A 15,733-nucleotide genomic window follows, 5' to 3' on the forward strand; every position below is an offset into this window, starting at 1 on the left:
AGAGAGAGAGAGAGAGAGAGAGAGAGAGAGAGAGAGAGAGAGAGAGAGAGAGAGAGAGAGAGAGAGAAGAGAACTGCTGATATGAGAGGAGAGAGAAAAAAAAGAGAGGGAGGAAAGTCGTGAGATAAACAGACGATTGAGGAACAGTAAAAGAGAGATAAAGAAGAATGTAGCAAAGGAGAAGGAAAGGGAGAATAAAGGAAAGCGGAGAGAAAGAATGTTAATTGGCGACTGATGAGATGAGCAGAAAAAACAAAAACATGAGGAACAGTAAAAGAAGGAGATAGATGGTAACAAAGAACAAGAAAAGAGAGAATGCAGGAAAAGGATGGTAAAGAGTAGTGGAATAAACATAGACTTGAGGAATAGTAAAAAAGAGAGAGAAAGAAAGGAAAACAATGACAAAAAAAGGGAGAATGAGGGAGGAAGAATGGAAACGAGCCGTGAGGTAAACAGAACCTTGAGAAATGATAAAAGAGAGAGAAGAAGAAAAGAAATGGGAGAATGAGGGAATGGGGGGAAGGAAAGACGGTATACCGCAACATTCTTCTACGTCTTCAGTGCCTGCATGACAACTCGATAAGAAGGCAAAGATGTAATCAGGAAGGGCGTAAGGAGACCAAAAGCAGAGAGAGAGAGAGAGAGAGAGAGAGAGAGAGAGAGAGAGAGAGAGAGAGATGATAGAGCGATACGAAGGGAGAGCAATGGTGAGGCGCGGGATGAGTTAAAGGTGTTACGAGTAGCTTGCAGGTGAACTTGAGAAGGTCTAGATTTGTGTGTCGACGTGGCCTAGGTAGGATGATGACCTAAGCGGGATGCAAGTATAAGAAAGAGAGTTTAAAATTCAAGAAGGTATAAGGGGTGTAGAAGAAGAAGGGGAGAGCATATTGAGGTTAATGATAGATGCGGTGAAGGAGGAGGAGGAGAAGGAGGAATGGGAAGGTAACGATGGATATACAGTGAGAGGAGGAGGAGGAGGAGGTGGAGGAGGAGGAAAGGGAAGGAGGGAACGTAGGTTATTTAACTCTTCCCCATATCCTCCTCCACCTCTCCCCTCCCTCCTTCCCCCACTGCCTTTGCTCTCCCTCACTCCTCCTCCCCCCAAGACTATCTATGCCCCTCTCTCATCCCTCCTCCTCCTCCTCCTCCTCCTACCACTACTGCTGCAACTAGTATTACTTCTCATACCCCCGAGTCGCCCGCTCCTATTCTGCCCCTCATCTCTCGCCACTCAGTCATCGCTAATTATTGGGGAAGGACCACCTCGCCCCCTATTCTTTCCTTCAGTGTCTGCTTCAGGAGGGTAAGCACATAAGAGGGAAAGGACTGAGGGTTTCATTGGTTTATGTAGGCATAGTTTCCTTTTTCATTCTTTTTTTTTTTTAGGTGTTGCCTTAAGCACCGGCAGGTTGTCTTGAGGGGCCTCTTGGGCAGCCCCATCCCGTTAGTAGTGCAGGCGAATTTTATTTATAGTGGCTGCTGTGATATTTGACTCTTCCTTGGCCCATGCTGCCCCCGGTGCTCCGCTTGAACGATGTTGCTGAAGTTAGGGTTGATTGAAGGTCTGGGCAGCACGTGGGTCATCTTCCGCCGCTCGGCGACGGTTTGAAAAATCATCGTGTTTTGGTGGGACAAGAACCTCTGTAAATCTTGTAGTATCATCCTAAGAATAACAAAAGTCTGCATTCCTTAATAACTAAAAAAAATAACTAAATAACTAGGCACTAACGTTATAGCTAAAAGAAACTGTCAACTAAAACAAAATATACAAGCGAGTACACTACACGTTTATATATATATATCTATATATATATATATATATATATATATATATATATATATATATATATATATATATATATATATATATATATATATATTATATTGGGTAGGCGGTGGCCGAGCTGGTAGCGTACTGGACCCACATTCGCCGCGTGATGGACGACGCGGGTTCGAATCCTCACGCTACCACTCGGATTTTTCAGTCACCGCCGAGTGGCTTAAAACTACCCACATGCTGTCCTGAAGACCCCCCATCAACCCGGACTCTAGAGGAAGCCGTCCAAGCGAATCAAGAACGAGTTCCGGGGGGCAGCATGAGCCAATGCAAGATGGCGCCACTATAAACACTCGCCTGCGCCAGAACGGGCTGGGCCGACCATCAGGCCCCACCTGGAAGAAGCCTTGGGCCGACCATCAGGCCCCACCGGGAAGATGCCTACCGGCGCAATAGGCAACAACGTAAAAAAATAAATAAATAAATAAATAAATAAAATATATATATATATATATATATATATATATATATATATATATATATATATATATATATATATATATATATATATATATATATCTTTCCACGGGCCCACCACGCCCGCACGCTGACCACTCGGCCACCGCCTCCCCTCTTAGTCTTGTTCTTGTTTTTGCCCTCGTTCTTGTTTTTGCCCTCGTTCTTGTTCTTGTTCTTCTTGTTGTTCTTGTTCTTTTTCTTGTTCTTGTTTTCTTGTTCTTCTTGTTCTTGTTCTTCTTGCTCTTGTTCCTGTTTTTTCTTCTCTCCCTTCCCTTCCTTGCTATATTACTCTTAGAGCAATGAATAAAAAAATAATAACTGCGATACAACCAAAGAAAAGATATGTATAGACGTGTAGCGGACTCGTTTGTATATTTTGTTTTAGTTAGCAGTTCCTTTTTAGGGAATGCAGACTTTTGTTATTCTTACGATGAGACTACAAGATTTATAGAACATTAGGTGAATATAACACAATAAAATGCAAGTGTTTACTCTATTTTGTTATCAGGACACGGAGACTTTGTTGTTATTTGTCTTGCGGTGATACTAAAAGATATCTATTGATATATATTGAAACAACAACAACAACAACAACAACATTACAAAGACATGAACACGCATAAAATCGAACTTCTTAATTAATTCACTTGCGCGCGCGCGAGAGAGAGAGAGAGAGAGAGAGAGAGAGAGAGAGAGGGGGAGAGAGAGAGAGAGAGAGAGAGTACATCACGTGGATGTTGTTTACATAAACAAACAACAATGACTACTGATCTTTTCTTGATGCATGAATTTAAAAGTTTAACTGCGTCCTTATTCGGTGAAGTGTCTGTAGGAGGGGAAGAGCAGGAGGAGAAGGAGAAGGAGGAGGAGGAGGAGGAGGAGGAGGAGGAGGAGGAGGATTTATGTATGAAATCTGTGGGCTATTAGAGATACAAGACACGGTAACAGCATATAATCGGCAATCTCTCTCTCTCTCTCTCTCTCTCTCTCTCTCTCTCTCTCTCTCAATAACGTTATCAAAAAAGCAAAAGTAAGCGTGATGGGACACTTCAGTTCGCCTAGAAAACGTTTTAAATCTTTCCTTAAATGACATTTTCATATGTTTTACTACTACTACTACTACTAGCCTACTACTACTAGGAGCGGGGCTAGTTGCATCAAATTTTACATTTCCTTCTACAGAATTGTGTAACATTCATTTAATTGAAATTCAGTTGTCGTATATAAATATACAATACTTCATCATCGAGTTCACACGCGTAGATATTAATGAAAATAATTTCTTATATATTTAATTTTGATATATAAATCAAAATAAATTTGATGCAACTTACCCCATCTGCGGGGCAAGTTGCATCAGTATGAGGGGCAAGTTGAATCATAAGCAAATTATAATTTTTGAGAGTTTATTTCAATGATAAGTAAATACAAATCCACAATAAACTGAACCGATGAACCTTAAGTAAATACAAATTCACAATAAACTGAACCGATGAACCTTGTTGCTGCTGCTGTTTTCAGATAGGATACTCATTCTTCTTCTTGTTCACATGTAAATACTTGTCTTGGTTTGGCATAGCCTACATGTGGATTGCTTTTAGCAGTGTTACTGGATGTTTTGTGAATAAATCGTTGTAAGGTTGAGTAGTGGACACCAAACAGTTGTGCGGACTCTCTCACTGATTTATTCTTATTTCGAACAAAATCAGCGACTTCCTGCATTAGTTGGGGTGTTGCTGAACCACGTTCAGTCTTCCTCTTGTAGTTCCGAACCATTTCTGAAATTAATAAAACGAGTTGAATGCATAAGAATATTTTGATAAAAAATAATGTAATAAATTTACTAATGGGGCAAGTTGAATCATGATTCAACTTGCCCCGTCGCGAATGATTCAACTTGCCCCCTCACAAAAACCAAAATTTGATCGCCAGCTAAATATATACTAACGGTCATTCTAATGCAAATTTTTAAGGAAAATAATCGCATATAGTACAGAATTATATAGATATTTTCAAATCACTGTTACTAATATAAATACATGAGGTACAAGAAAAATAGTGAAATCGATAAAAATTACTTACCAGGGTCGAAATCAGTAAATTTCTCATAAATTCAAGAGCTCTTGCACAATTCACCTCTCTCTGCCGCAGCTATGTCCGCACTGACCAACACACAGTGTTGCAAGTGAGAAAAATATAAATGTATCCAAAAACGTATCCAAAATATACAAAAAGTATGCATGTAATGCAAAAAAGTATCCAAAAAGTATCCAATAGTTTTTTTTTTTACGATATGCCCTATAATTCATGAAAAATGTGATTACAAATAAATTATTTCTTACCATTATGTTATATACGTCATACGGTTGGCAGCAAAGCTGCTTATTGCTGCCTAGGAGTGGAGAAATGTTGTATACATTACACATTTGGAGCATTACCCTTTGATTGGGTCTTCCAAAACATTAAACTTATTTCTGTACAGTGCAAGGATTGCGAAGTGCTGGGTTATTTTAGCAATTGTCTGTGTGAGGTGGAGGTGGTGGTGGTGCCGTGGTGGTGATAGCCAAGCACGCCACCCCACAGACAAACTATTACGATATGTTATTGTTAGGTACTCATAATACCTTATCACAAACTTTAATAAATATTACTATTACCTTTCTGAAGCCAGCGTAAGAGAGACATTCTTTTTGTCTTTAGCAACACTGTTACTGCCGCCAACACAGTCAGCCAGACACTGGCTTTAGCACTTCGGGTGGACGGCCGCTCTCCCGACTCTCGGACGCGTACAGAACGAGTCAACAAGCCAATGACGTCACTGACGTGTTTATTGAATTTACTCCCCAATCTTCACCCTTACGAAGTGGTTAATATTACCTAATTAGGAGCGATGTAGTAATTATGGGTTTTGGTTGGCTTTCACATTTGCCAAAAATAATAAATAATAAAGTGGATATTGAAAAGTATCCAATTCTCTAGAAAAAGTAGCAAAATGTATCCATTTTTGGCCATTCATAAAATTTCGTATCCTTTTGCTCATCGTCGTAAAAACGTACCAGTAACATCAAAAAGTATCCAAAGGATACTTTCGTATCCATACTTGCAACACTGCCAACACACATTTTGAACCGCCTGTCAGGCTACTACAGGCGCTCAGTCGCCAGTTATGTCCACTGATGCAACTCACCCGCGATGCAACTAGCCCCGCTCTCCCCTACTTGACTACTGCTATTACTACTACTACTACTACTACTACTACTGCTGCTGCTACTGCTGCTACTACTACTACTACTACTACTACTACTACTACTACTTGACTACTACTACTACTACTACTACTACTACTACTACTACTACTACTACTACTACTACTACTACTACTACTACTACTACTACTACTACTACTACTACTACTACTACTACTACTACTACTACTACCGCTACTGCTACCTACTACTACTACTACTACTACTACTACTACTACTACTACTACTACTACTACTTGACTACTACTACTACTACTACTACTACTACTACTACTACTACTACTACTACTACTACTACTACTACTACTACTACTACTACTACTACTACTACTACTACTACTACTACTACTACTACTACTACTACTACTACTACTACTACTACTACTACTACTACTACTACTACTACTACTACTACTTGACTACTACTACTACTACTACTACTACTACTATTACTACTATTATCATACACCTCTTAAGTCTTCTCTTTGGGCCAACAAGTAACAGATTGTGGCTCGTATTCTCAGACGCTCGCGATCGGAGATAAGTCAAGTTCTCACGAGTGGTTGTTCACGTTCACGGCGCAGTATGCCTAGACACACAATCACTGGACTCATTGAACTACTCATGGCCAAGATCAATATTGTTTGATAATAATAATAATAATAATAATAATAATAATAATAATAATTTATCATTATTATTTTTATTATTATATTTATTACTATTATTATTATTATTATTATTATTATTATTATTATTATTATTATTATTATTATTATTATTATTATTATTATTATTATTATCATAATTATCTCCTCGTTGAAATTTCCACGTGGTTTCTTCGCTGAGGCCTGAGACCCCAGGGTATAGAGCTTTCCCACGGTATGTTTTGTCTTAATATGTTGGACAGTTTGAATAATGTTTCACTGTTCCCGTCATGACTTTCCATATTAGTAATCTTTCGTTTTCGCTCAAACGCCGGAGAATATTACTCCTCCCCTTACTCTCCTCCTCCCTTTCCACTTCACTCCCCCATATCCTCCCTACCATTCCTCCCTGGCTAATGTTGAGCTGTCGCACCACCCTTCCTTCCTTCCTTCCATTCCTTCCTTCCCACCCCCCACTTCCTCAGGTTCAGGTTCAGGTAGATAGCGGGTCTTGCCTTTGGATCGGCACTTCCTGATGTGATCTTGATACTGTGGTCTTGTGGTCTGGTCCTCTCTCACATGACGCTGATCTCCTCCCCCTTCCCTGTCCCCTCCCTCCTCCCTCGGAAAGTTGGATTCCCTTCCCTCCCCCACCTACCCTTCCCGTCCTCTATACTCCCTTGTCCCCCCTTCTTCCCCTTTTTTCATTTTTAACTAAGGGTATAGTACGAAGAGGAACCTTACCTCTCTCTTTCCCTCCTCCAGTCCTCCTTTATTTTCTTTTTTTGTATCTCACAAGCTATTAGTTAGTCAGTGGATAGCCAGGACAGGCACTGAAGTATTTTTTTTATATTGACTAGTGACTACCGTTACCGCAGTACCGCACTGGGAAAGAAAAAAAACATGGGACCGCACTACCGCAGCCGCACCACTCCGGAGAAAAATAACGCACTACTGCAACCGCACTACTAATTTTTCAGTACCGCGCCCACCTCTGCTTACCGCACCACCTTGTACGCCTGCTTCCACGCCTCCTTCAGACAGACGCCGCACGCACGATGATGTGGCTGGTGGCGGCTGGCCTGGTGCTCCTCCTGCTGTACCTGGGCACCCGGAAGCCCCGTGGATACCCGCCAGGTGAGGGGAGGGTTAGTGCCAGGGTGTTGGGACGACCGGGGAGACAGGTAAGGTCAAGTAAGGCCAGGTATCCTCTCTCTCTCTCTCTCTCTCTCTCTCTCTCTCTCTCTCTCTCTCTCTCTCTCTCTCTCTCTCTCTCTCTTTCATCTTTTTTTCTCTCTCTCTCATCCAGGTGAGTATTTTACGTTCACGTGCGTATACAACTTTCAAAACAAGTGTATTATTGCTGTATTTTTTGTGTTGTTCTCAAATATAAATGAAAGAAATACTTTCGGTAGTAGTGGTGGTGGGAAAGGAACTGATGTTGAAGATTAGAAAGAGATGGATGAAGTTTCTGAATCTCGTCATTGGGGTGCAGGAGACAGATTTTGGCTCAAAAATAGGTATACGCAGGACGATGTGGCGCCTCTGCTGTCCCACCCTCACCCACTCCCTCGTCCGCCCAGGTCCCCCGCGGCTGCCGTTGATGGGTTACATTCCCTTCATGGACGCAAACCTCCCGCACAAGAAGCTGTGGCGCCTCTCCTCCACGTACGGGCCGGTGGTGGGGCTGTTCTTCGGTAACCGGCCCGCGGTGGTGGTGAACGGCTGGGAGGCGGTGAAGGAGGCGCTCATGAACGAGGACCTGAACGGGAGGCCGGAGTCTGCCTTCGTCACTGCAGCCTACAATGGCACTTACGGTAGTTACGTTGAAGTGCTACGCGAGGGATAAACGGGTCAAATTTTCGTATTATCAAACGCTTCGGGCTCTTGTTGTGGCTGTTTTTGAGGCCGCAGAGAACCATGAGTGTTTTTCCCGTTCACGGCGTAGAGTTTTTCCAAAACTACCGCCAGGTCATGAAGTCACCCATGGAAACCCCTACAACTTCTGCAAGTGCCTCTTTATATAGATGTATGTACTAAAGCTTCGAAGTGTTTGATGGTATGGGCGAATCATCCGTATTCTCAAACGTATCGGCGCCCATGTTCGCCTCTTTGAAAAGCCTCTTGTAGAAGTTGCAGCATGGGAGTTGATGCTGGTGATAGCTTTATCCGACCTCTGCATCCTGAACAGCAAAAACACCCATGAAATCCTGATTAATCTTCTCTGTGGCTTTGGAAAACAGTCGTAAAAGGAGCCCGATACGTTTAAGAACATGAACTTGAAACATGTTATTTGCACAACAGGTATAAAAAGTCGAGTCTCATCTCCTTTAATTTTTTTTTTCTCTGCTTCTCTTCCTTTCTCCCTCCATCAGGTGTGGTATTCGCGGAGGGAGGGTTTTGGAAGGAGCAGCGACGCTTCACACTGCACCAGTTCCGAAATTTGGGCTTCGCGAAGAGGTCCCACGAAGAGATAGTCCACGGAGAGGTCCGGGCAGTGATACAGGAGATCAGGGAGACGAAGGGCAGCATCACCCTTCTTGTAGGTGCCGATAGACAGATAGATGGATAAATAGATTGACATAGACAGAGATATAATTTTCGTTCACTACATATATTTCATCAACAAAAATTGCATGCTTACATCTCGAAATAATGAGTCGTACACAAAATCTTATTGGGACCGTTCTGGGACGCGTCTGAGGGGGTGGAGGTGTATATGTAACCGGTCATGCTCAGTGTCAATACATGTTCGGGTCGCATATTCACAATCTCTCTACGGGTATGTGGTCCCTGAGTGAAAACGATCGGCTCTCGCTTCGAAACTAACTACGAGGCGTTCTGGAAAATCCTCTCACCCCTTACAAATCTGTTCAGGAGTGGGTGCCACATACCCGTACAGAGAAGGGAAATACGCGTTCGTTCGGTCCGTGTCTGACGTGAGCTGCTGCCGCAGGGGATGCTGGGCGTGTCGAACATCAACATCCTCTGGGCCGTGATGGGCGGGAAGAGGTTCAGTCGCGATGACCCCCGGCTGATGGACCTCGTACTCGTGCTCAACAAGGTCTTCCGCGCCGGCGAGGTAAGTAGAAAGACACGTTGCATTCATCAAGGAGGCAGGAGTGTGGCTTCCCTCTCAAGCGATGTGAGGTGCAGTCGTTGAAAGTGTCTGCGATTCTTGAGCCGAGATGAATGCTTGGCCTGGAGTGTTTGTACCAGATTGGCAAGGTCGTTTGGGCGTTGGCTCCCGTGAGTCCTTTCCTTTCCTCTGCTCTGCCACACATCCCCAACACCAATATTTTTCCCTTATAAGTTAGCTATAAGTAACATATGAGAGGAAGAGATAGGTGTTGGGGCTGCAAAGAGACTATAATACGAAGAGATAGTGGTATGTAGTAATTCCACGGGCGTGCGGAATTAGCGCCATCTATTGCAGCCCACCAAAAACGTCACTTCTCAGGGGTAGCTTTACTATTTTTGAAGTACCTGCCACAGCACCTTATCCAGCCTTTACTTATTTTTTTCATTATTGTAAAATGATTTACTAATGGGTTAAAGAAAAATATATTTGTTCTAATGTTTAATTAGGTATTATCTACACTATATCAATTTGTTATTTTAGGAAAAATATGGTGTAGAAAGCATTTGCTAATATATTATATATATATATATATATATATATATATATATATATATATATATATATATATATATATATATATATATATATATATATATATATGTGTGTGTGTGTGTAGCAAACATATCCAGTGCTTTAAATACAAGCAAAGCATACAACATTCTATGCATGCGAAATTACTAAAATGCCTTTGCAACTGTGGTAACCCGGATGTCACACTGGTCCTGTGTCCCAGGGTAATGGGTTCCCTAACACCACAGGCTCAATGGCCAATGTTACAGAGATAAGCACCGAGGCCACGCGCTGCTACAGCGTATGCCCCCAACCGTACCTTTACCTTTTGCAAAATGCTCTTAGCTGAGTAAAAATATCATACTAACTGTACAAGTGCCAGATAATGGCAAGCATTGCATACTGCTTGACAGGGCAGAGAACAAAAGCTTCTAAGCATTACAACTGAAATAAACAATGGGAGACACTCAAAGCTTGTTAAATGAACATAACCCGATTTATAACAGGCAAAACCAACAATGGTGCGTTATATACAATAAAAACTGTATAAAAATGTTGCAAGGCACATCAATATAGGAGCAAAGCATCATAAAACATGCTGAAATACATGATGGAGGACATCAAGAAGGTAACACATGAGTTGTCTTAAATGGAATGCAATAACTTGGTGGTCCTGGGAGACAGCCGAGCCTGGAGGTGAAAATGGGATGTAGGACACGGTATGATCTCACAAGCTCTGACCTTAGTGTCTGGGTCATGAAGATATTAAGCTCAGTAGGCACAACTCTGCAGCGGAGGCACATATGATAAAAGCAAATGAAACAAAATACGGCAACTCATAGTGTAAGAAAATAGCAGGAAAGTTATGCTGCAGCAGTGATACACCAAATATGTATTTCATAGGCTACATCAGTAAACATGTAGCATTTATTGCAGGAACCACACATTAAAGTTGGATGTAATAAAATCATTTGATATGAAACTCCTTGAACTGGCCAACCAAACAAACCACTCTCTGTCCACCCCCCCTCCCCTTAAAAAAACATCATTTTTCACAAGGTTTATGAGGCATTAGTCAAGAATATCAACTGCCATTACATTTTGTAAAAAAAAAAAAAAAAAAAAAAAAAAAAAAAACAATACCTATGTGATTATGTATATTACATAAAGCAGAAAAAAATTGCAAGCTGTAATACAAACAAGATTACTCCTGGAAGCCACATTAATGATGCCAGACACGTGATGATAGACACTTAGTGTGATGAAATTACATGCTGTATTTCACATTATGAAACCAAGCCAAGTCTCACTGCAGCACATATTAGGTAAGGCAGACACCAAAAGCTTGTTACCTGAACAAGATTAAATATAACAGGCAAAGTCCACAATAAAGCATTGCATACTGTTGGGTAGGGAAGAGAACAAATGCTTCCAAGCATTACACCTGAAATAAACAATGGCAGATATTCAAAGCTTGTGAGCTGAACAAGATCTGATTTATAACAGGCAAAACCAACAATGGTGCATTACATGCGATATCTGGCAGGGGATTCCTTGCATTACAACTGGAAAGTGGCAGACACCTAAAGCTTGTTAACTGAACAAGATCTGATTTATAACAGGCAAAACCAACAATGGTGCATTACATGTGATATCTGGCAGGGAAGATAAATGATTCCTTGCATTACAACTGGAAAGTGGCAGACACCCAAAGCTTGTTAATTGAACAAGATCTGATTTATAACAGGCAAGCCCAACAATGGTGCATTACTTGCAATATTTAGCAAAGTATATGTAAAAAATTTCTTGGCGTAACAAGAGTAATACTAAATAATGGCAAATCCCACAAAGTTTCTCTTCTTTTGACAAAGCCTGTGCTCTTTGCTGCAGGGCTGTCAGAATCTGTTTGCTCCAGCCAATATTTACTGAAATACCCCTGAGTCATGAGTGAAGTGTTGAAACTGAAGGCAAGTGAAATACTGTGCTTATAAATCTATTAGCATTTGGACTTTGATAGTATAAGGCCAGAGCAAACCTCCTCTCTTGTAACCCATATCTCCTACTAGGCTTAGATCTTGGCATCTTGCAGCATGTTGAACCTGACCTCAGAAAAAAATTCATCCCTATTGGATCTAAAAAATTGCTGTCTCTGGGCAAAAACTGCCCAGGAGTTGTAACAGCCTGGGCTTTGAGCTGCCTTGCCTCCCGGCGCAGACGGCAGACTGTTGTGTGCAGCAATTTTCACTTTTCATGTCTGAAAACACATGAAAAAATATTTAATCACAATTAATCACAATTCTAAATAATAAAATATGTGCATGTAATTGCATTATTTTCAGTGCTATAAGGACAGTGAATCTAAGCATTGACATTATGTCTGCACGCCAGCTTCGATGGAAGGCTTCACTTATATTGCCTGACAAGAGTAATATTTTCAGATGGGGGAGAGGATACAACTGGAGACTCTTGACAGATATAATGTCAAGATCTACAAACACCCATTTACCATATATATCTTTGATGTTCAGTCCATACTAAAACATTTGTCAATGTGTTGCCACATTAAAAATCTAAAAATTCCCTGTTTCTGCAATGTTAGTCATACCTAAGCCCTGCTAAACCATCCAAGTGAACCAAGGATGAGTTCCGGGTGGCAGCATGAGCCAATACTAAATAGCGCCACTATAACAAAAATTGCCTGCATCATGACGGGCCTGGGCCAACCGCCAGGCCCCTGAAGAAAACCTACCGGCGCTACAGGCAGGTGGGAAAAAAAAAAAAAAAAAAAAAAAAAAGAATCACATCAGAAGAATGGACAAAGGTTTGTTAGTGGCACTTCCAGGTTATGCTACCTCTTCAAAGATTGGCCAGTCATGGTTTAAAGTGGAACAGGATAAACAAGAAACAGGTAGGTATCTGTGGACACTACTGCTACAGTGCTACTATCAATTGCCAGCCTATGGCAAAATTTGAACCTATGCTATCAAAAACATAAGACCCATATGCTGATCACTCGACTAATCGTAACGGTACTACAGCCATAGAAACATAATAAAGAGTTTAAATATATCATTCAAAATGTCAACCTTTTTACATACCTTTTTTTTAAGATATGAAGCCTACTGGTGTAGCAGTTAAATATTGAACTCAATTTGTATGCAGAGATGTGAAGTATCCTATTAAGCTGTAATGTTTCCAACACATTAGTTGTGATTAAAGCAACATGGAATAGTAACTAAAGAGGATAAATTATCACTGAGAACAAGAGGTTCCTTACTATATTGTGATGAGCTTGATGGCCGAGTCGAGTTTCCTCCAACCCCATCAAGTTCACACCCTGTTGAGGGGCAATTTTTTAATCAAAGTGAAAAATGGATGCAAATGGTCACTAAAACTAGTTATTATACTTGGTGTCACAAATTCGGGCAAAGAATTTAGGGAATGACTCCCGGACTTGGCGTCACTGATGAGGTAAATGATCTCGTGCACTCATTGAGCTATAATATATACATTGTTATAATGTGTATTATTGTCTTGTTACTATATATTACCTACTGATAATGGAAATACATGTCAGGATTAATCATCAAATACAAGGAAAAAAGAATCATGTATGGAAATTGTGAACTTTTAAGTTCATGTAACAAACAAGGTTTATTATACGCAAAAAGGTTGGATACTTCAGCTGTACAAGATTTTTGGATATAACATCACCCCCTTCCTCCATATTGGTTCTTTAAAGCAAGGGTTGATTACAGCTGATTATTATTTGCGGCAGGTTTCACGACACTTTTTTTTAGTGCAAAGCATCTGGAAATCAGTGATCATTATGAGGAATACTTCTCATGAGTAGCTACTAAAACTTGAAAACCTAGAAGGATGCACCATCAGACTGTAAAGGATAGATATATTATAAGACATAGCTACATTGGTGGATCCAAGGGGGGGGCCCAGGGGGCCCGGGCCCCCCCAATGGTCCTGATACAGGAAAACTAGCTCAAAAGCGCGCTGCGGCTAAAACAATGCTTTGGCACAAAGTCCAGGCCGTTATACCCATTGATTTAGGTCACTCATCCAGTTTTTCAAGACCAGGACTGCCGAGAATGGCTAATCGGTAATGCTAATGCTCCTTCCACCCGCAAAAAGTCTGATGTCCCCCCCAAAACTCATTTCCTGGATCTGCACCCAAAGACATACCGTAACATGGTTCAGTGATCATGGACAAAAAAAATGTTCAGACAATCAATATCCAATCATTTCAGGATACATAAATCAGCATCCATATGAAGGAATTCTACAACTTAAAAGTGATGTTGAGCAGGGCATGCATTAAGTGACTTGCACAGTCTATTTTGTGAAGTCATAATTAGATTAATAACACAACAATCAACAAACACTAGATGAAGTATTCATACCAAAATCAGTACATGGAGCTGGTGCACTGCAATGGGGAGCACATTCCTGCAGCTCACCAAGAGGGTTGGATGCTGCCATGTACTTCAGGGGGTGGATAAACATCTTCACCCTTGGCCTCTTTCTTGGACTCTCCCCTTCAGCTGCCATATTCTCTTGGATGATATCGGACGTGTTCGGATCTGTTGGGATGTGGTTGTGTTAGATGTGGAATAACATACGACAGTGGAACATGGAAGGAAAGAGTATGTACACACGGCAAAATACAGAGATGAGGATTGTACTGCATTAGTTGAGTGATTACAAGATGTAAATTGAAATTCTTTGGATACTGAAAGGATGTACGGGGGCAACTGGGTGAGAAGGGAGAGAGATGCAGATTTTTATGTTATATAGCTAGTTACACCAGTGAAGACTTAGGACATACACATTCAGAAAGAACACAATTTTGGCTGCAAGACGGAAAAGCACTAGATGTCAAAGTGCCAGGACATTGAAGGAAGTAATAATAAGAAAAGCAATAATAATTAATGAGTATAAATATATTTCTGATATTTTTGTTTGTCTTAATACTAGTACTGGAATTTTCAAACACTAATAATATAATAAATAAATATTGATAAATTAATGAAAATAAATACATTAACTGTACTAATACTACCACTTACAATATTAACAGCACTGCACCTAATAGACTGAGCAATAAACTGAGTCTGAAATATAGCCATAACTGAACTGTCTCTGTCTGAGTGTTATGTGAAGCTTGCTCCATGCACCGTGATAGGAATGGCATAGATGCATGCAGGTTGCTGAGATACTTACAGTCACCAGCCACTTGTAGATATGGCACCAAAATGTGTTGGAAGCATTGGCGGCCAACTTCTATTTATTTAATTATTATTTTCTTTAAACAAAGGAGACAGCTCAAGGGCAACAAAGCGTACTAGAAAAAAAGCCCCACTACTCACCACTCCCAAACAGACAAAAGTAGAGTCTTGATACACTCTTCTTGAAGGTCAAATTATAGGCAGGAGAAAATGCAGACGATGGATGGCTATTCCCGAGTTTATCAGTGTAAGGGATGAAAGAGTGGAGATGCTGGTTAACTTTTGCATAAGATGTTTGGCAAGATAGAACATGCAGTAATTGACCTAAATCAGAGAAGTATAGATTTAGGAGGGAAATGGGCAGGCATTGGATTAGTAATAGGGTGGTGGGGGAATGGAATAGACTCAGCAATCACATCGTGATTGCAGGGACGATAGCTTGTTTTAAGAGTAGACTGGATAGCTACATAGACGAGGCTGACAGGTGGTAATGGGGAGGAATCTGGAGCTGTCGTGTGTAGGCCATTCGGCCTCTTGCCGCGGGAGGAGGGGAGGCATGCAGTTAGCAAGTTCAGAACAGCTGTCAGCGTGAAAATGATTAGAATTTCAACATTATCATTATTTATATATAT

General features: G+C 41.0%; 1 protein-coding gene across 4 annotated transcripts in view; it reads left to right on the plus strand.

Annotated features, from left to right (window-relative positions):
* The first annotated feature begins 1,145 nt into the window (after positions 1-1,145).
* The window catches only part of LOC126996064 (methyl farnesoate epoxidase-like), a 90,331-nt gene continuing 75,743 nt past the window's right edge, over positions 1,146-15,733 (plus strand). Inside the window, exons 1-5 of one of the 4 annotated variants that reach the window (XM_050856131.1) lie at positions 1,146-1,303; positions 7,190-7,346; positions 7,793-8,026; positions 8,585-8,751; positions 9,166-9,291. In XM_050856131.1, the coding sequence (XP_050712088.1) occupies positions 7,268-7,346; positions 7,793-8,026; positions 8,585-8,751; positions 9,166-9,291 (606 nt within the window). In that variant the 5' untranslated portion in view covers positions 1,146-1,303; positions 7,190-7,267. Of the gene's footprint in view, positions 1,304-7,069; positions 7,347-7,792; positions 8,027-8,584; positions 8,752-9,165; positions 9,292-15,733 lie in introns of all 4 variants that reach the window. The other 3 variants (XM_050856130.1, XM_050856126.1, XM_050856128.1) reach the window with 3 other exon arrangements.

The sequence above is a fragment of the Eriocheir sinensis genome, chromosome 9, assembly GCF_024679095.1.
Source record: "Eriocheir sinensis breed Jianghai 21 chromosome 9, ASM2467909v1, whole genome shotgun sequence".
NCBI lineage: Eukaryota > Metazoa > Arthropoda > Malacostraca > Decapoda > Varunidae > Eriocheir > Eriocheir sinensis.